The 22253-nt window shown below is 34.6% G+C and overlaps 1 protein-coding gene across 6 annotated transcripts in view; it reads right to left on the minus strand.

The window, feature by feature from the left end:
• Positions 1–22253, minus strand: part of Rabgap1l (RAB GTPase activating protein 1 like) — a 616206-nt gene that overhangs the window by 214341 nt on the left and 379612 nt on the right. For all 6 annotated transcript variants that reach the window (XM_046430137.2, XM_058574417.1, XM_046430139.2 and 3 more), the window contains 3 exons: positions 19742–19816; positions 7076–7201; positions 4937–5080 (listed from right to left, as the gene is read on the minus strand). In XM_046430137.2, coding sequence (XP_046286093.1) covers positions 4937–5080; positions 7076–7201; positions 19742–19816 — 345 coding nt within the window. The remainder of the gene's footprint in view (positions 1–4936; positions 5081–7075; positions 7202–19741; positions 19817–22253) is intronic.

Consider the following 22253-nt stretch of genomic DNA (forward strand, 5'->3'; position numbering starts at 1 on the left):
TATAATGAATCAACTCTTCAGATAAGTTCAGAAAACTGCCTTGAAAGGGGAAATATACCTGGTGGTATTTAATCAAATAATGTAGAAATGTCTTTTTTCCCCCATCATCCTAAAAAAGGAAATGCAGGGAGATACACTATAATTTAAAGGGTCAATTTCATGAAATGCCAAGTTACTATATAAAGCTGAATATATTTGGTAGTCTAAAAATTGAACTATCTAGGAAGAGTCAACTTCAAACACCAGCTGTCAGTTATCCTGTCAAGACTCAGAGAAATACTGGAGTTTTCCTCATGTGTTTTGTGAGAAGGTGAAGGGGAAGGGGGAAAAATTTTTTTTTAGAGAATTATTTGAATCACTGCTGAGAAAGAATAAAACTTCCATTAAGGTCACTGGCTAAAATTTTGCTTTCAACAAAGAAGTATCTCAACTAGAGGGGAAAAGGTGAATAGAAAGCCAGTCAGAAAAAAAGTGAGAAGTAACTAGAAGGGCTATACAGATTAACATCATTCAGAAAGATATTCTTATTAATTGATATTTAGGCATAGTGCTAAGCATTTTATATCACAGTCTCAGTTCTTACACAAAACATGAAAGATAGGTATTGCTAGTTCATTTTACAAATAAAGACACTGAAACTTACATATACAACAAGTAACTTCAAAATGATGATCCAAGAAGACTTGACTTAAAAAGGCCAATATCTTAATTCCCTTGTTATACCTGTTTCCATACTGCTTCTTCTAAAACTGAACACTGTGATAGATTTTCCCCATCGGGGTAAACACAAAGCAATCCAGCTCTTGGCCAGCTCTTCTGTATGCAGCTTCAGACATCAAGTGAATCACTTTTTATCACCAAATGAGTTTCATTCTGTTGTATATTCATGAACTATAATCTGACCTAGTATCTACTTCTAAAAACAAAACAAAGCCTGTCTTTGACCACAAGAAAAAAAGACCTTTACTGCATTAGGAAAAAAAAAAAAACTTTTTTTAAAAAGAAATAGTCTTGTTATTTTGTAGAGTTGTTTGCTCTATCTCCTCAAGCTGAACATGTGCACATCCCAATCCAGCAATTCCACTCTCAGGTACCCACAAAAATACACATCTATGTTCACCAAAAGTAAGATCAAGAATGTTGGTAGCAGCCTTAAGCTGTAAATGATTCAAATGTCTGTCAACAAGAGAATGGAAGAATGGATAAACTGTAGAATAGTCACACAATGGAACAAATAAACCAAGGGAAGATGCAACAATAAGGATAAATCTCACAAACATGAGGAATAAAACAGAAAAACATACATATTCCAAAACTGCATGTACATAAAGTTTAACAACAAGCAAAACTGATCTATGGTGTTAATAGTCAGAATAGTGATCTTTCTTCAGAGAGGTAGTTACTAAAAAGGGGTAGTGAAGGCGGGCTTCTGACATGAGATGACTTCCTACTTTTTTGATGTGGGTACTGCTGGTTACCTTAATATGTACATTTTTGTGAAAAACTCTCAAGTTTTATACTATTTATATATATATTTTTATTCTGTTATACTTCAATAAATTATTTTTAAAAGTTCAGTGTTTTTATTCTTGATAGTTTAACATCACAACATTTACACTTTAAATGTTAACACATTTAGCTTTTTTCTTATCTCTCCAAATATAGGCAGACAATAAAACAGACTTTTAAAAAATGATTTTCATTTCAATTACTGGCTAAAAGACAATCTACAGAGAGTTCTATTCATCTTAATATAAGAGAATGTATTTTTGAACTCTAGTTTCAAATTCTTTTGTGATCCTTCTTCCACCAAACTTAGGAATTAGCCCTAGTTGCAATATATTCCAGTTTAAGTAAACATTTTAGGTAAAGCTATTAATAACTAGGAGGGTTTTTTTTTGTTGTTGTTGCTGTTGTTTTTTTTTTTTGTTTATTTGTTTGTTTGTTTGGTTTTTTCAGTGAGACTGCATTGTCAGTATCTATAAAATTATTCCCTTCTTGCTAAATTAGCTTCATATTTTCAATCTGGGGATGACAGAACTCTTTAAAAGGACATAAGGCAGGTAGGAAAGCACGCAATGACAATAGACCTTCTGGAAATGAATTCTCCAAGGCAAGGTCTTTCCTTTTTACTTTAAGTAGAATCCTTGGGTAAAAGGCTTTGCAGAACAATAATTTTTGTCAAAATGATAAACTTTGAAAAATCAACACCTTTCCATTTGAGAATTTCAAAACCTTCCATTTGCAACTAAATATTGATTTAAACCATCAAAATTTGGTTGTTTTCTTAAAGAGAGAAAATATGACAAAACAAACATCTAAAGGACAATCTATTTATGACTATGTTACCATTTCTTAGAATATTCTATCACATATGAAAGAATAGCTTGTGATATAAATATTTTATTAACTAAAAGAAGGAAAGGGGCAAAGAAAAAACACAGGCAGGAAGTAAAAGTTTATTCAAAATTTCCTTTGCAAAATAACCCTTGACAAAGACAAGTTAGTGGAAAGAACGAACATCCTGGAGCATACTAAAACATTGTTCCCAATAAAGTTTATTTTGAAAACTGACTTCACTCAGTTATTTCCCTGGATATTACGATGGTGTTATTACAAACCCACCCCCATGTTTTGGAAAGCTATGCAACTTCCTTAAGAGAACAGGTTAAAGGGGAAGGAAAATAATAGTTATGATGCTTTTATTAATTTTAATGAACATTAAAATCCTTCTCCCACTGTGATTGTGAATCACAGTTGACAAGTGATGGGAAGGCTTATGAATTTAGTTTGCTTTTCTGTTAATTTTCTTAGCAACTGAAATTAGAAATTTAAGTACCTTCAAGATGAAATTCCCTGAGCAATTCTGAATCTAGGTTCTAGAAGAACCATGAACAGGTGCCAGGCAGAGACAACTTTAGTAAGTCACCATTCCAGTGAACTAGACCACAGCATTACCACTCTACCAAAAAGTGATTGGAAAATCCAATTTAGCTGAATGATTAAGAACATTAATTTCATTTCCTTTTCTATAATGAATACCATAGAACTAATCTAGTATGAAATTAGATAAACTCAGAAAAAAAATGAATCAATGATAACAAATATTTGCAAGCTCATACTATATAGAATGCAGAAACTATTACAATGCCATACTTCCTAATTTCTTGTTTTTACAAAACATCATGAATACTAACCTTAACTCAATATAATAATGTCCACGAGGACTTATTTATCAAGACTAATTTTTAGTATTAGTTTTCACAATACCCAAAAACATGGTTTTTGCCTTTAAAGCATATTGCCCTAAAGTTTGTGAGTCAGAACTAATCACCACACCAATTGGGACAAACAGGCCAAATAGCATTTTTAGTACAAATGCTTAAATTTGCTTCATGTAAATTGTGATGATACCATGTTGACTCTGAATAGGTTTTAGCTTCAATTCTGCATTCTTCCTTTAGGTTAAATTTAGAATGGCATTTTACATACTAATTTGTAAGTAAAATGAATAGGGAAATTAATGTGTTACCAATCAGCTTCCCTAGCTGTTACATATTTATGATTCAAGAACCTCTTCTGAGAGCCCATCAGGGCTCTCTTGTTTATCAAAGATGCTACAAATGAGTCAAAATCTTACATGCTTACAACGTGCTCAACAACTTGCAGGTACTACACAAGTGCTAAACAAAGACCTTGAAGACTGGGCTGGGGTTGTGTGTGGCTCAGAGGTGGAGTGCTCGCGCGCATATATATATATATATATATATATATATATATAAATAAAGGTAGAGGACTTGATTTGAATTTGACTAGTAATATTCTTACCAGGCAGGTTCATTTAATTATAAAATGAAGAGTAATTATTTAGTTTACATGATTTCTAGACAATGAAGTGCTTATGTATTACACACTATACATGTTGATTGAACTTCTGAATTTTAAAAATGTAGCTACACAAAATGGGTGATTCTTTTGAGTTGTGAACATAAGTAGCTTAATATAAATATTTTAGACTGAATGAAATCTATGTCCATGTGTACATTGGCCAAAAGTTTCTGTGAAGGTAAATAGCTAACATTGGTTTGAAAGTTCGATTTTTTAAAAAATAAAAAAAATAAAAAACGAAACACATACTTCTCACTCAGTAACTTGCCTATAATACTAATTGTCAAACATTTGATGGTAAATATAAAATGTGTAATACTTATTTCTTAAGAGTAAAGTGGGGCTGGAGGGCTCAGTGGTGGAGAGAGTACCTCAGCACCATCCACAAAAAATAAATAAATAAATAAATAAATAATCATATCCACCTAAGGAACTAAAAATAATAAAATAAACGAACAAATACCTAAGTAATTTTGCAAACTGTGTTCTGAACTATTCTACTGCTTAAAAGTATAACTGGGCCGAGGGTACAGCTTAGTGATAGAACAAGTGCTTAACAAGCACAAGGCCCTGGGTTTAATCCCCGACACTTCAAAAAATAAAGACATAGTTATATGACCTAAAACTTTTCTCATCATCTGGCAGGAGCCTCAAACACATACACAGATATATCTTATGAATAGAGGAATTAATTACTGCAAAAATATCACTTATATTTACTATTAGAATTGCATTGATATTAAAACACCTGATTTAAAATTCATTTAACTTTAAAAGTCTGTTACGTTGATAATACACTATTACACAGATATAGGTTTATTATGTATTTAATGATATAAAATTTAACCACCTCACCTTCCTTTGTGGAACTGTATATGCCTTACTATTTTTATACTGCACAAATGATAAAATTACAGAAAAATCTTTACTAAATATTTCAATAGAGCTTTTTTTTGTCATCGGATATGGATTTATATCATACTGTAACCATTTTAAATAGAAACAGGTTTCTATTTTGGCTTGGGAATGAAAGCTGGGCTCAGCCTACCTCACAGAGCAGCAGGTCAATGATGTGGAACACCATACAGAGCGGAAACTTGGCAGTAAAGAGAGTGAGGAACCACTGGGATGCATACATATGAGCCTCCAGGTTCAGATCACAAAAATGGCTGTGCAGGTCTGGGAGCTGTTCCTAAAAGTCAAAATGAAAAACTTAGGAGGCGAAACACTGAAGAAGCTTTACTTCCTGACACATGTGCAGTTTATAGCAAGATTTCTGTGGTCAATTTCACTGTATTCCAGCATTGGTTGCATTTTAAGGAACTACATAGAAGTGATAACAGAATTGATCATATGACAGATAATTGACTTGTTATAAACAAAAAGCTGATCATCTCTTGCTCAGTTGAGTGTTCTTATTTTTTGGGAAATGCTGGGTCTGACAAAACACCTACAGTCTTAAGAATATCTTAACACAGGGTCACATCACAACATCCCATTCAAGGTGCACCTCTTAGCTGGTCAGAAAAGAAACACGTCTCTTTGGATACCATCTAATATCAACATCATCTAGGGTCTATAATGTCATTTCTATGTATTTTTGAGCACTTGGGAAGTTCAAAAGCATAACCACATAGTAAAAACTTATATTTAATATCAAAAATGGCAAAGTGAAATTGTGCAAAGTGTAACACATAAAGCTGAATATCTCCCAAACATGCCTTTATGCTAGCTTTAATTTCTTCCCAAGTTAAACAAGCAAATGCTTTTCAAAATCATGAAACACCAAGTACAAAGTATCAGCTATTTTAATAACCAAAATACAGGCAAGGATGTACAAATTCATGTTCATTTTGTTTTCATAAAGAGATCACAACAACAAAATAAAGCATTTTTATATAACATGCTCTCTGAAAAACAAATATGCCAAGGTTCCAATTGGTCATCAAGAGTTAACAAGTAAAAAGTGCTAATAGATAAAAGAGGCTGAGTTTCTTCATACTATCACAAACTTGCTCTTCAAGTACTATATATATATTCATGTTATTTTCAAAGCCCTCAGTAATACTAACCTTTGAAAAATAGAAACTTCTGTGAAACAAAGGTAAATAGTAAGTAACTCCCAATATTTACTTAGTAAAATTGAATCTTTAAAAAAGAACTTATTTCTTTATAATGCCCATTGTTACTAGATACCAGAATCGTTCCCCCTCCACACTCATCCACCATTGGTCTTATGGCTCATTTGATAGGTTTTCTCTCCATTTCTTCTTCATATGTAAGGTCTTTGACTCTTCCCAATAAAGTTGCTCCCTACTTCCCTGTAAACTCTCAGTCTCTTACTCCCCTGATCTTCCAGACTTTCAGTCTCCAGCTGGCTTCATCGTCCTTTTTAGACACCAGGGGATTTCCTGATAGGTCATGACAATGAACATCTACCAGCATCTTCTATTCTCACATTCCACTACTACTCTTCTTCCTCAACTATCTCACATACGCATCAATCCATTCATTTATTCCTTCACATTTTTCTGGGCTCCCAACACCTCCTTTAGAAAGTCATACAAATATGCTGAATAGATCCATTAAAAATTTAAGATTTCCAATTGCGAGCAGAATTTCAAAACTACCTAATAACTCTATTTATCAACTCTAATCAGTAATTTTGCCCTGCTTACCATTTTGTTCTATAATATCTAATATACATAAAAGAATGTTTCTCACACAAATACATTTATAAAAAATATTATGAGGCACATCAACAACAATGTTTGGGATACAAAAATTATATGGAAGAAAATTAAACTTCTTTCTGTCTTTTCCAAGTGTCCTCTGTAGATCCAAATATGGTAGTAGTACTAATTAGTATGGAGAATTTTTTATTTGGCAAATATATTCATTTCTCTACAAATAATATTCATCATTCTTCTTACTGGATTAACTCACTATAGTCTCACTTCAAAGTGTATTAAAATTGAATATTTAAAACATGAAACTATAAATAGTCAAGTAGCTAAATACATACATTGTGATATTAAGATCAATGTAAATATTGGTCAGAAACCAAATCTATTTACATTTTCAGTAGTGTTTTCACTAAACTCTTAGAACTGATCATTGCTCATCAACACCGTTAGGCTTTTTTGATAACAAATCTGAATGATAAAGGTTCCTAATTTTTATTTACCTGCATTAGTCTTTCCAACTGATAGAATTTGCAATGAAGATCTTCAAAGTTGTTTTTGTAGAGGTCTCGCAAATTATAGTCATACATGATTTTCACCAAAACACAGAAAGCTTGTTCCTCTGGCATCTACAGGAAAATATATACAGGTAAAATGTGAATGAGTACCATTTGTCAGAATGTCAAAAAAATTCCTTCATGCTGTTAGTCCTCTGCATGAATGACTGAAGTTCTACAGTGAATGAAGCCCTTCACAGCCAGCCTTCTACAGAGTGACAAGGCAAATTTTGTGTTTAAAGCTGCCAGCCTCTTCACTTGAGATAAACTGTCTCCTTTGTTAATTAAAAAAAAATTAAAATATTTTTAATTATAGATGGACATGATTTGTTTAATTTTATGTGATGCTGGAGATAGAACCCAGTGCCTCCCACATGCTAGGCAAGCACTCTACCACTGAGCCACAACCCCAGTCCCTCCTTTTTTAATTTTAATCATGCTGTCATTGTTATCTTTTTTTAAAAAAGATAATACAGTCACAATGAAAAATCCAAACACTACCGTGACATACTAGTCCTCCATATCTGCCCCCTTGTTTCTTTTGCGTAACTTCATGACTACTCTTAAAAATTTCTCTAGTACCCTGCCAATGTTTTATGAAAAAAGTATGTTTTTTTTTATTTTTCCCCTTTCCTATAAAAAAGAGAGCATTCTGTATATGTTGTTATACATCTTGCTTTTTCCCCCTTAACAATATAAGTTGGAAACATTTCCTTCTCAGGATGTAAAGAGCTGCCTCTTTATTTTTAAAAAATGGCTATGTAGTATTTAATTATGAGGCTACGCCAGAGTTAATCACTTTCCTGTATGAATGCTTGAGATGTTCCTCATTTGATTTTTATCACCAATAGTGCAATAAACAACCTTGTATATATATTATTTGTACACATGGAGGGATGGGGTAGGGCAAGGATTATTCCACAAAGAGGGATTCAACAGTCAAACCATGACTGCATTTTAAATTTTGATGGATAGTGTGATAGTGTCCTTATAGCGTCTTCTGTTGCTATTTTTCTTTGTAAGAATCAGTTTTTAGGATAGATCTTATGAGTTTCTATCATTGAGATTTCAATGACCAATAAAACATTACTAGCCCTCTCAATTTTTTAAATCTGAACAAAGAATAAAAGTCTTAAGTTACAGGAACAAATCTCTCAATAAGCTGAAAGAATATGGAAAGGGACTTATATATTCTAGAAATTACACCAAGCAGACAGGAAAAGCTGTTTAATTTACCCAATGTCCTAGGATCAACTATATGTAAACATCTACTTTAAATGTCACCCTGAAAAAATGGAATTGACAGGTTATGATATTTTGTATCTCTTTCACTGGTAGATTAGATTAACATCATGCCTAAATAACTGAACAGAGTTCCTTTATCTACTTAGAAATGCAATTATTATTAAGTTCCTATACAAAACAGTTACTTCTACTTGCTACTTACAAATCATGAAGTGCTTTAATGAAATAAAATTTTCTACAATTAAATATACTTCAATATTATCATTTCAATTCTCTAAATATTTGCTTATTTATTTTGGTCTACAAGTTATTGGAGGCCTTTTCAAAAATTTTGGTCTCTAACCTTAGCTGTTCAAGTCAGGAAGCATTTTCAGCTTCTATTTATTTAGAATATAAGGATACTGTATTCTTTGTTTCTTCAGCAATTCTGTCATTTGTGTCTCAAGCGACATCGACTTGCACCTCTATGATAATTCTCTTATCACCAAATTCTAATAAGCTTCTACATCTTCCTCTGAGATGTCTATTTCAATGGCTATAAAAAGCTGCATGTAAGAGAATGATAGCCAGCCCTAGAGAAACTCACTCTAAGTCTCTCTTTGACAATTAAGTAAATATTACCAGATTATCTTTATCACCTAAAGGGGATATGGTTTGTTTCCTCCAATGTGGTAACTATCAAACAAATAAAAGGTTTCACTCCCCTTTTGTTTTCCTATGGAGCCACTGAAGAGATGGTCTGCAAGCACAGTGCAAGGCTCTGGAAGCCCAGAGGGGATGGTACTGGGTCTCTTCCCAGATGAATGAGCAGGCTGCTCTGCCTGGTCAGGTCAGGAGAGGAGCAGGGGTGTGTGGAAGACATCAGCACAGTCAGAGTACCAGCAGAGGAATGGCCAGTATGGGCCACATCAGGTAAATTACTCAGAATAATCACAGGGAGATGACAAATGGACACAAATTCTGCCTGCTTTCAGAAAAGGAGCTTAAACTTCATATCCTCTCTCTTCTACCTCCCCTTTCCTCAAATGGAAAACATTCAATGAATGTCCTTCAAAAATAAAACCATTTAAAAGTTTGACTTGATACCTAAAAAAAGAAAAACTGTGAGTATTGACAATCCCAGCCCATTGTCTATTTTTTCATATTTTAAATTTGTTCTTTTCAGACAATAATGACAGTAGAGTGTGTTTTGACATATTATACACACACAGAGTGTAACTTATCCTAATTAGGATCCCCTTCTTGTGGTTGTCCATGATGAGGAGTCACACTGGTTGTATATTCATATGTGATCACAGGAAAGTTATGTCTGATTTCCTCTACTGTCTTTCCTATTCCCAATCCCCATCCTTCCCCTTCATTCCCCTTTGTCTAATCCAATGAACTTCTAATCTTCCCCCCCCCTCCTTATTGTGTGTTAGCATCCACATATCAGAGAGAATGTTTGGCCTTTAGTTTTTTGGGACTGGCTTATTTTGCTTAGCATGAAAGTATCTAGTTCCATCTATTTACTGACAAAGCAAATGCCATAATTTCATTCTTCTTTAAAACTGAGTAATAATCATATGTATGTATGTATACACACACACACACACACACACACATACCCCATATTTTCTTGCATATATGTGGGAGAGATAAAAGTCCTGGAAGTTACTACAATTTATGTCTAATCTCAGCATTATGGTCAAGTTCTAAATTTTGGAACAAAGTGCCACATGAAAATTCTAGACTAAAACTATAAAATACCAGTCCAGCTAAGGTAGAAACACCTTAGACTCTTTGAAGACTAAAGTCAAATATACTAGGCAATTATAGAAAGATATTATCTCATAAAATGGACTAAAATTAACCACTGTGAAGATAAAAAAAAAATTGCTACCAAAATGAGAAATTAATGGGAAATGGGTAGAATCCTTTGGAAAGTAGAAATGCAACTTTTCCTTTCTAGTTTAAAGATTAATGGGATCTGTTTAGCATGTCTACTTCAGCTTCCTGTGGTATCTCTCCTCTGATAAATATATTCATTAGCAGCAGCAGCGGCATCAGGGTAAGCATACAAAATTGAGCAAAAGTACAAAATAATTTAAAAATGAAAACAAGCATCTTAAAATGTACAAAATATGGCTCAACATCAGATTCTGGTTGACATTTATGCTGCAAAGAAAAAAGGAAATTCACATAGTGTGCATTTTCCTTTTGAAGATATGAATGCATGTTTTACCACAGTGCTGTGGTATGGTAGTATCAGAGATTGACCACTGAGCCTCAATTTGTGATAGTATGTAACCTAAGATGTGTGTAATATGAAAACATTTTAGAAATATTAAACAATATTCACTTATTGGTGGTTACTGAAAAAATTATTGACAGTAATAAATTATTGGCTTTGCCAATGCAAATAAATAGAATACTAATAATTGCAATGACAAGTTGTGCAACAGGGGTCCTGCTGTAGCTTTAGCCTTGTTTGACTATTGTTCATAACTCACAGAATACTCAAAAACACCTGGGCTGGAGTTGGAGGTGACATACAGCCGCAATGCAGCAGTGTGCCATCAGACACTATTTTACAACTCTTTACTGTTTCCTATGTGCCCTTGAGACATGTCTCAAGGGCACATAGGTAACAGTAAAGAATTGTAAAATAATTAGGAAGCAATGAGATTGGAGTATTCAACACTTTTTGTTTTTAATATGAGTTTGTAACATTATACCACTCGATTTTTAAAATTTTTATTAATTGTTGATGAACATTTACTTTATTTACTTATCTATATGTGGTGATGAGAATCGAACCCAGTGACTCATGCATGCTAGGAAAGCACTCTGATTTTTTAACAATAGCTGTGTTTAACAACTGTTTCACAAAATTCCTGAAAACTTAACATGAGCTGGAATGATCTGGCTCCTGAATGGTTGGACACAGACCACAATGAAAAGCTAGGACTATATTCTAAATGCAATGGAAAATCACTACAGAGTTTTTAAGCAGGGGCTCACTTAGCCTCCATATGGAGAACAGGTCATAGGAAAAGACGGGTATAAACATTTTGGTTTAGTAAGATGTGTAATCTATAAGTACCTACATTCAGCCATCTCTCTAAGAAAGGTTGCCCAAATAGAGAGCTTTCTGTACACGAGGCTTTGGATTGAATACACAGCATCAAAAAAGAAAAAAAATAAAAGTTGTCCAGCAGCACATGGTGAATATAGAGAAGAGGCTGCAGTGGAAACGCAGGACTCTGAAGTCACATTAACAGATGAGAATTCCTCCCAGATAAGTTTCTGTTATTAGCTGGGTGACCTTAAGCAGGTAATCTCTGAATATTTTTAGTTTTAAAAACTTAGAAGTAATAATACATGTGTCATAGAAATACAGTAAATATTACATGAAACACTCGTGAAAGATAATATGAACACTGTTGGTGATCATAAAATGTAAACTTCCCTTCTCTTTCCCTCCTTGAAAACAGGGACTACGTCTTAATACATCAACAGCTACCACAGTGCTCTTCATAATAGGACTCAAAGAATAAATAAAAGAATGGGTAAAAATTTTCCCTATTCACAAATTACAAAAGTAAATTTCTACCATAAGACCTTTCTACTGTTAAAATGATTCACTGAAAGGAAGCAGCAAAATGTGCTCTTTCACAGAAGTGACTGCTTTTCTTATGTGTTGCTGGGAGGAATGCCCTCTCCTCCCACCCTCCCCAGTGACCAGCTGCACTTTCCAGATTCCCCTTGTAGTTAAGACATAGGAGCTCAGGGTGGAGATTGGGCGAGAGTCTTCTGTATAACACAGTTCTGCCACTGAGATCCGACCCATCTTTTAAGGTTGATCATAAGAGGCACTTAGATCATAGGTCTTTCTTATTTTCCTTTAACCTGATGAGATTTTTGCTCTCTCAGAATCTCCAAACCTTTTGTTATATGCACTATAGCTATTTGGGTGCATCTAACCTCTGGACTTCATACATCCCCTACTCCTCACAGACCTTAACATAGAGCCTTCAATGAAGATCAATGTTAAATATCTGTTTGAGATGACTTCAGCAAATCTAAGTACATCAGACTTTAGCAATGAAGGCATACCACATGTTGGTAACTTCCAAGAAGGCTAACAAAAATGTAGAAGGAAAAAAATTGGTGTGAGAGCTGGAAGTAAAGAGTAGCTAAACACAACCATAGTAGCACTTGATTTCTTGTAATATTATTAAAAATGCAAAACATAAGGAAATGCATCATCTATATTTTATACTGGCCATCAAGGTTTGTTATCCATAAATCAGCACAAAGTATATCAATCAAGATCCGAGACTTAATACCTGGCTGTGCTAACAAACCTCACCTTATTACATGCAGTTTATGGGTAGTATTGTAGTATCTGCCTATTTAAAAAAAAAAAAAGCAAGATATTAAAATGATTATTTAACCTATTACATGGATTAAGGTTTTATTAAATAAGACAATCTATCATTGGTATGTTATTAGTCTAAAATACAATAAAAATAAATAATTGAAAAAAGTATTTTTAAATAAAATATTAAGATATGGGAACACAGTGGGTCTTTAATATTGACTACACATTTTTGCTGGGTACAGGAACTTTGTCATGAAATGAAGCTTGTTTAATTGGGAAAAGGAGGGGACAAACACTAACCTCTTGTAATTTATGGTAATAAACTATTATCAATGGCTCTGTGAAATACAGAACGAAATACCTGCTTCCCATGCATATCTGAGAATCAAGCAGGATGCAACCACCATTTGGAAACAAGTGTTTACAATGACCTGCCGCCTGCACCAATGGAAGTAACCTGCCACCTGTACCAGTGGAGACAGTCCAAGCTTCACGGTTCGCTCCATGATGAAACAGTGCATAAAGCAAAGCAGTTCTAAGTCCTTCAAAGGTCTTTTAAGACTCAAGTGATGTCATATACATCAAGATATTTTTCTGAAGTAAGATTCTATTTTGATAATTAAAAATAATCTCCATTTTGGATAAAACTGTTTCTTATCTGCATTATCTTCAGATCTTCTTGGAACAATCCACCTTTTTCTATTAAGACAATGAACATTCAATCTACTGATTTTCTAAATTTTCTTAAACAAAGATAGATGCTAGTGACTCTTTTCAAAGTCATAAACTCATGAGTCTTCATTGTTCTGAAGACTTCATTGTACTGAACACTGCTACCCATTTATTTTCCCTTTAAATCAAATAGGTGCTAAAATACATTGAAATTGAATGTCTATTTATTAGCCATAAAATATTGTATAATATATTAGTTTCCTGTGTGTTATCAATTTCAATTAATAGGATGTGAAGCCAACGAAAAAATGTTGGGCAGATAATTACTAATTTGAGAAGTAGTAGCAGCAGCTAACATTATTAGACACATGAATCACTATTTGATTCTCAAAAAGTCCTCCAGAGTTGGTATTATTTGTATTAAAATATTTTACTTATATAATCGATTATTTTATTTATTTATTTTCATGGTTCTAGGAATTAAACCCAGGGTGCTCTACCTTTGAGCTATATCCCCAGGCCCCTTTTTTGTTTTTATTTTGAGGCAGTGAAGTGCTATATTGCTGAGGCTGGTCTCAAACTTGCCCTCCTCCTGCCTCGACCTTTGTGTTGGTGTGATCACAGGCATGTGACATTGTGCCCATCTATTTTTATATTTTAAATATAAGTCTAGTGAGCTTCAGATAAGTTGTGTGATTTGCCAATAACTACAGATCTATTAAGTAAAGCTTGGATTTGTGCCAACTATAAAATAAAGCTCTTTCTTTATACTTATAAAATAAGGTACTCAATACTCATAATGAAAGATAATAATATTATTTCCATTTTATAAATGAAGAAACTGAAGCTCAGTTTAGGAATCTTGCCCAAGGTCATATAACTTGAAAGGTATTAAGCCACAATTCAAATTCACAATTGTGCTTTTTAATATCCTTTGAAGAGGGGCTGAGGTTGTGGCTCAGCGGTAGAGCTCTCGCCCCGCACGTGCGGGACCCTGGGTTCGATCCTCAGCACCACGTACAAAAATAAACCAGTGAAATAAAGTGTTGTATCCAACTACATAAATATTAAAAAAATATATCCTTTGAAGGAGTTCAGTTTTGAAAGGGCAGAGGGGACAAGATAGCAGTGAAACAGGAGGATTAGGAGACATTTTTTTTTTTAAGGTAAAAGAGTCTTGAATATATATCATAGGATACACAGGGAAGATGTTGGGAAGTGGCTCAAAAGCACTCAGTATGAGAATTAACTCAGAACAGAAAAATGAATGCATCCTCCTGGATTATAAGGAAAAGTGATTCAGAAGTATAGAAGAACTTATTTACTTATTTAAAAATACAGTAAAATTCCTACAGTGGAGACACCACCCAAGATGATGTGATTGTGTCCGACCCAGCTCCCAATCAGATGGTGTTTGCATCACTTGTCCTGCATAAAAACCATTCCAAGTCTCAGTAGGGCTGATCCAGTTCTCTGTCAACACTGAGGTAGACAAAAGACCTGGACATTGCCAATCAGAGAACCCCATCCCTCTGGACTGAATAACTGAATCAGGAAGAGCACATGCTCCAAACCAGGCCAACTGGAGCCTTCCAGGGGAAAAGAGAAGGAAGTCATTTTTGTTTGGTTTGGTTTTGGTTTTGGTAGAGCAAAAGATGGCCCCTTTTAAATGAAGTCACAAAACTTAGAGGGTATGAAGCCAGGCCAGGCTATAGCATGGTGTCCACTTCATGGTCTACCCATGCAGACCACTGCAAGAAAATTGAACAAGAGCAGAGACGCAAACCCAGACGCCTAACAATAAAATAGGAACTCCAGATTCCTATCATGTCAAAATCATCTCTGTCCTAGATTTTCCAGTTATGAGGAGATAAATATCCTTTTAATTTAACCTACCTTGAGTTAGGGTTCTGTCCCTTGCACCAGAAAGAGTCCTGAATAACAAAATCTCACAAATGCTTCTACTTATATATAAAGATATCTGGAAACTTCTATCTTGGGCCATTGGACCCTATATATTTTAGTTGTAGATGGACACAATACCTTTATTTATTTATTTATTTTTATGCAGTGCTGAGGCTCAAACCTAGTGCCTCACACGTGATAGGCAGACACTTTACCACTAAGCTACAACCCCAGCCCCTCATGGAATCTTGATTTTCAGGAAAACTAGAAAGTAGCTCTGCTTCTCAGTTCTTACATTTATTAGTTAAATCTTAGCCCGAAGATGTCTTTGTGGGGAGTTATATTAAATACTTTAAAAAAAAAGACTTTATAATTTTTAAATCTTTTAAAATTTTAAATATAACATACAAAAAATGCATAAAAGTTAAATATACACTTTAATGGATAATTGATTATGAAGGAAAAACAAATAATTTTGAAGGACTTAGACAATCATCACCAAGGCTAAGAGAATGCTGCCAATTCCCCTGAAGCTCCCTGTGTGCCCCTTTCCAGTCATTATCCCTGTGTTTCTTTATCCTGATTTTAACAGCAATTGCTTCAATGGCATGCTTTACCATTTTGTCATCTCTGTTATATCCTAAAAACTTTTAATTTTGACTGTTACTATATTTTATTTAATTTATTTATTTTTCTGAAAAAAATATTTATTATACCTTCCTTAAGGCAAACCATTGTATTAAGAATGGGGTCAAGAGGGAAAGAAGTAAAGACATAGTTCCTACCATTCAGCTTACATTTTATATAAAATATAATCTTACATTTTTAACTAAACCTTGTGTTTATAGGATTCACTCATATTAGCATGTAAACAAGCATTCCATCGCTACACAGAGTTCTACTGTACAAACACACCACTATGTATCCATGTTAATGCCTCACTGTAATTCTAATACTGGAACTCTGTTAAATACTGGTCTTGGGCAATTCCAGGCCATGGCTTTTGTTGTATGTGTGCTAGGTATTTCACCAAGGAATTAAAAGTCCATCTAGGAATGGAATTGCTGGGTATGTGGATAAAGTCCAAGTGGTTTCTAGAGGAGCTGTGATTATAGTTTTTTTTTTTTTAATTCAATGGTTTAAACATTCTAGATTATTCAAACATAGTTCCATCATATATATATTATATATACACTTGAAAATGAGCCTCCTTTTCTGAAAGTCCCAAAACAGCCCATGTCCAATAAAAAAAGTTTAAGACTTGACAATAATATGGCAGATAAATACATTGGGTTAAAAATTATCTATGATCTTTACAATAAATGAAATATGTAAGTATTAACCTCCAATTAAGCAAAGACTAATATTAAAATGAGGATATGAAGGATTATTACTGCATTCTTCATTTTGAAGGCAGTTGAAAGGATGGTCGCAAACATTATTCTCCAATTCTAAGTGATAATCTTGTCATAATCTCATAAATGTATACCAACATCTCCTCTTCTATCCCTATGCATAAACATGTAATTTTTCCACTTAATAGACACATGTTACAAAGCATCTGGAAACTTCCAAGCTAGGAAAAGAGAAACTATTTCTTAAAACTATTGAGACATGGAAAAACTTAAAAATTCAACACTTTGTTTTTGGACATACTTTTGCTTTGGCCCTCCTTTCCTCTTAGACAATGAATGTTAAACATAAAAAGACTATGGGTGAGGAAAGGCAGCATCCCAAGAAGCAGCAGTCTGACAGTGATTAATACGGGGCTGCCAAAGTATGTCTGACAGGAAAAGAAGCAACAGCTTATGAAACTGATAAAAAAATAAAATCAGTCAGCAAGACACTAATAACATATCTCCCTGGAGCCTGAGATAGTGTAATTCATGAATTATTCAAGCTAACCTGTATTCTTCTACCTATTTACACAATGGAGGCAAAATATGGGACTATGCATAATTCTATTAATATTAACATAGAAAGTACAAGAGATTGGACTGAATTTTGGTTCCTCTTGTGACGTACCTTGGAAATACTTTAAGTGAATAAGTTCATAATGCCTGACTTATCATGTGACCCTCATTAGAAGAGAGTAGTAATACAGAACAAAAATCTGGGTATTTGAATTTTCTAGTTATTTGACTCATTCTTTCTTTAACAGGTATGTTTTCATCTAATTAGGAACATTCAAATAATCTAACCCTTTCAGAAATCTCAGAACAGATTTCTCAAGAGATTTTCTTCTCACTGTACTTTAATTAGTATGTTATAATGTGCTAAATGGAATGCAGGTCAAAATTGCTAAACTATGGTACATATGAAGATTATTTTGTTAAAAACAAAGCAACCCCAGCCATGACTTGAATATCAGCTTCTCATCCGAGTGGGTATAAAGGTTTCCTTTAGAAGAAAGATGGCTCTGAATTTGATGAACACTCACAACACCACTTGTGTCCAGTCTCCTGAGGTAGGGACCAGACTATTGTAGATCCTAGGTGAGTTTATTAACTGAAGAAAGGCCTCTGAGAATTTTTGACTAGAAAGTGCCAGATCATCACAGGAAGTCCCAAGATGATAGAATGTAGAGATACCAAAGGAGGACACCAAGGAGAAGACAGAAAAGGTCATGAACAGAGATAATGTAGAGAGGACGAATCAACCTCAAAGTGAGATAAAGTGGATAATCAAACCAGCACCATTGTGTACCATCATCATTAGAAACAGAATGGGCTCTAAATGCTCTTTATTTTCAGTACACCAAAGGAAATGGGTCAACTTCAAACTTCACAGGCCACTCAGCTGCCCCTCATCTATATACTACTTCCCCCACTGCAAATTTTGACTGCAGGGGTTCTATTTTCTCCAGCCATTTACATGCTCTGTGTTCCTAAGCTTTATTCTGTTCTTCTTAGTCAACTTATTGTGAACTGACTGATCTGCTCCCATGATTTCAGCTTTGATTTTTTTTCCCCCAGCATCAGTATCCAGTATCCAATGGGTCCCAAACTCAGAGAATTAAAAACAAAACTCCTAACCATCCATCTCAATGAATGTATTTTCTCAAATCAAAATATCACAGGCATTCAGTCATCAAAACTAGAAAACCAGACATCACCTGGGCAATTCCTTTGCCAGACTATCCACAAACCCTATCAGTTTTGTCTGCTCAATGTTTCCTTCCTTTCTTCCTTCCTTTTTTGCCCTCCCTCCCTCCTCCTTCCTTTCTTGTTTTTGTCTTTTGAAATAAAACATGAGTATATGTGAGTACATATCTTCTAAACAAATACATTTTTTTTAAAAAAACCCACCAAATTGTGTTTTAATTTTGCTTCTCTTTTTCTGGGTCTCAACATCTCTCATTCAGATTGATATTTTCTAACTGGTATCTCTGCTACTGGATGTTTTTCAATCCCATACTCTATGCAAGTATAACAAGAATTTTTCAGAAATGAATGTCAGACTGTGTTAATCCCTTGCTTCAAACAGATCAATGGCTTCTCATTGGCTTTGGAAAAAAGCCCACATTTTTGACATGGTTACATGCACTGTCTCCATCATTTGGCCCCTGCCCATCTTACACTTTCACTTCACACCACTCCCTGCAGTAAACTCCAGTTTCATGGTGTTTCCTTTGTGCACAGGGCCCATTTGTTTCCATACATTTACTCTTGTTTCCTTTGTCTGTAATTCTCTATTCTCTCTGCTTCCCCTCTGCCCTCCCCCAACCTTAATTATTCATATCTTGGAAAAGCAGCTGCCTCATCCAGAAAGTTTTTCCTGAAAGTACTGGCAGAACTGGGTTGAATATTCTCCTCTCCATTCTTTCACCCTGTGTTTAGAACACTATACAGTTTCTAGTGAGCATGTGTTATTTTTGTCATTAGAAAAATCAATAAAGACAAAGAAAAGAGAATAAATATAATAAGTCTGTACCAACATTATCTGTGCCCCATCTTAGACTGTAAGGTTTTTGAGAACACAAATTGTAAATGATTCATCTCTGCAATCCCACTTCTTAGCCCAGTACCTGGCAACTGAAGCTCCATAAATGTTCTGTTAAATGAAGGTGACTGACAGGAAAAAGAGTATATGAAAATAAATAATGGAAAAGATAAGACTTCCTTGTTAAAGTGGTCCAAGTCCTGATATTTGGACAGTTACAATGACTTCTTTATTATAGATTATTCTAGTAAAAAATAACTCCAAATGAGCAATTTATTTGCTTCTAACCAGCAATATTAATGCTATTGAAAAACTGTCCTGTTTGTGACATCAGATCTCTCACTTCATCACCCAAGGCACATTTTATAAAAGCTATGCCATGTGTAATCTTCATCAAGAGAATATAAAGGCAGAAGGAAGAACAAAACCAAGTAGAAATAAAGCTGGTAGCATCATGATTTGTCTCTTGGAAGATTACTTACATGCAGCAGCAATACAGCAGCAAGGAAAGACTGTCCTTGACAGTATCCAATGTCTTCATCATACACAGAGTAGGCCTGGAGAAGAGATGAAGAAATACTGTAAATAGTCATAGATTGTAACTGAAGTGTTAGCTCACATCAGGGATCAGAATAAGCTTATTCTGGGCTTTCCACCACAATTTCACTGATTTTTCAATTTGAATATGTGTGCCATTAGCTCAGTGGGCTGTCCCAAGAAGGCTGTGTTTTTCCAAGATGTCCCGTTATCCCAGACTCATCTTTGGAATGTGAAAATAAAGAGATGCTCAGAGGATCTGAATTCATTTTAAAAAACCCATTATTGTTTTAGGTGAGGTAGGTCAGATCATGGGAGGCTCGGGCAAAGGGTGGGGGAAGGTAAGACTCTGATATTGATTAGAATGCTAAGGCACTACAAGAGGGAATCCTGAAGGTTCTGGAAGTGTAGTGCAGGTCTACTATTCTGAGAGACACCCACCCCCTCCAAAAAAAAAAATTACCCTGTAGAACTTCTAGAAGTTTTTGAAGACCTTCTGAACTACTCTCCCATTTTCCACAACGCAGAAGAGCAGAAATGCTCCGCTCATCTCTCTTGCTCAGGCAAGGCAGAACAGTCAGTGTTGTAGAGTGCCTCATGCCACATCACACTCACCATTGTAGGTGCTCTGCCTGTCCCACATCTTTAGAAACACTCTAGCCAGGCCAGACAGAAGACACCCAATTAGGTCCCTCACAGGAAGTCCAGAACTCCTTGGAAAGTAACTATCATACCATTCAACCTAACATTTGCCTCTTTGTCTTCAGAAGAAAGGAAATAAGGTTGTATCCTTAATAAACACTAATAGTGCTTCAAACAGCTGGGATTGTAACAATAAATGAAGACCCCTTATACTAGATTTTAGGAGGCTATCAGTAAGTGAATATGCTGATTAAAGGACAAAGAACAAGTTGGCATTTTCTGTAAAAGTGCAGATAGTAAACACTTTAGGTTTTGGGGGGACAAGTAGGGTAGCAGTTACCTATAAAAACCATTCTTAAATCAAGGGCAATACAAAAACAAGTTTTGTGAGAAGGGCTCACTAACAACTGAGGTGCTGCCACTATTTTTTTTTTTTTTAAGATAAATATCTCAAGTGTGCTGCTGGAATCCTGGATATATATCCTACCTATGTGGTAAACTTCATCTTAGGTAATTTCCTTCAATTTGCTTAAAACAATGTGTTGCGATTTTGTGAGTATAAAAACTGCTTCTGTCCAGGGCAACTGTTATCAAAGATCACTAGAGAGGGTAACCTGAGAAGGTAAGGGTAGTACCTCCTATCTGCCAAGTCACAGGGGGGAGTCTGGAGTAACAGTGCAGTGTTTTGTTTTTTTTTTTGTTGTTTGCTTTTTGGTAAAAAATATAATAATAAGGACTGTGGTTGTGGCTTAGTGGTAGAGCGCTCACCTAGCATGTGCAAGGCCCTGGGTTCAATCCTCAGCACCACATAAAAATAAATAAATAAAATAAAGGTACTGTGTTAAAAAAAAAAGATAATAGTAAGCTTTTTTTTTAGAATTTACACTCAGTGAAATGCATACACTTTAATTACATGACTCCCTGAGTTGGGGTATTTTTTCAGTGCACCATTCCTGAATGACCACACCACTCCAGAACACTCCTTTGTGCCTCTTCGTAGTCAAACACCTCTACCCAGGCATACATTGATCTGATTTTTATAATAATATGTTAGTTTGGGATTTTGTACGTTTTATATAAACAAAATCTTAAAAAATGTACTCTTTAGTGTCCAGCTTCTTTTTATCTTTTTAAATTCTTTTTTTTTCTGCATTTTATTTACACCAAAAGTGTGATATTCACTGTGACTGTATTTATATATGCACACAATGTAACAATATAATTTGATCAATTCAGTTTCTTTTATTCAGCATGTTTCTGAGATTCTTCTGTGTTGTTGTATGTCTTAATACTTCATTCCTTTTTGTTGCTGAGTAGTGTATTTCTGCACAAATACTGTATGACTTGCTTATCCATTTTCATGTTTCCAATTTTAGTCTGATCTTTTCAAAGACCTTATTTTGGGTTTTATTATCATTTTGTTTATATGTTTTTTACTTCCCTGATTTCTGTTATCTTTCTTTATTATTTATTTCCTTCTATTTAATTAGGGTTTAATTTGCTAATTTCCTAGCTTATTAAAATAAAAATTTAGATCTTTCTTCTTGTCTAATGTAGACACATTTGAAGCTATGCGCTTCCCTCTAATTTACTGACGTGCTGGTTATAATGCCCATCCTTGTCAACTGTCATCACACTTGAATGTAGAGAGTCTCAGTCCAGGCTACTTCTCAGCTTAGTGGATCTCACCTCAGTAGTGTTTGTAAAGAACTGGGCAATTTCAGCTCCAAACTCCACAGCCTCAGAGGAAAAAAAAAAAAAAACCTGGGGTTATCCTCAGAGGCATGTGTCCAACACAGGCCCAACTGTGGCTAC

Source organism: Marmota monax, unplaced genomic scaffold (assembly GCF_021218885.2).
Source record: "Marmota monax isolate L192 unplaced genomic scaffold, Marmota_monax_Labrador192_F-V1.1 WCK01_AAM20220418_F8-fsc00055, whole genome shotgun sequence".
Classification (NCBI taxonomy): Eukaryota; Metazoa; Chordata; class Mammalia; order Rodentia; family Sciuridae; genus Marmota; species Marmota monax.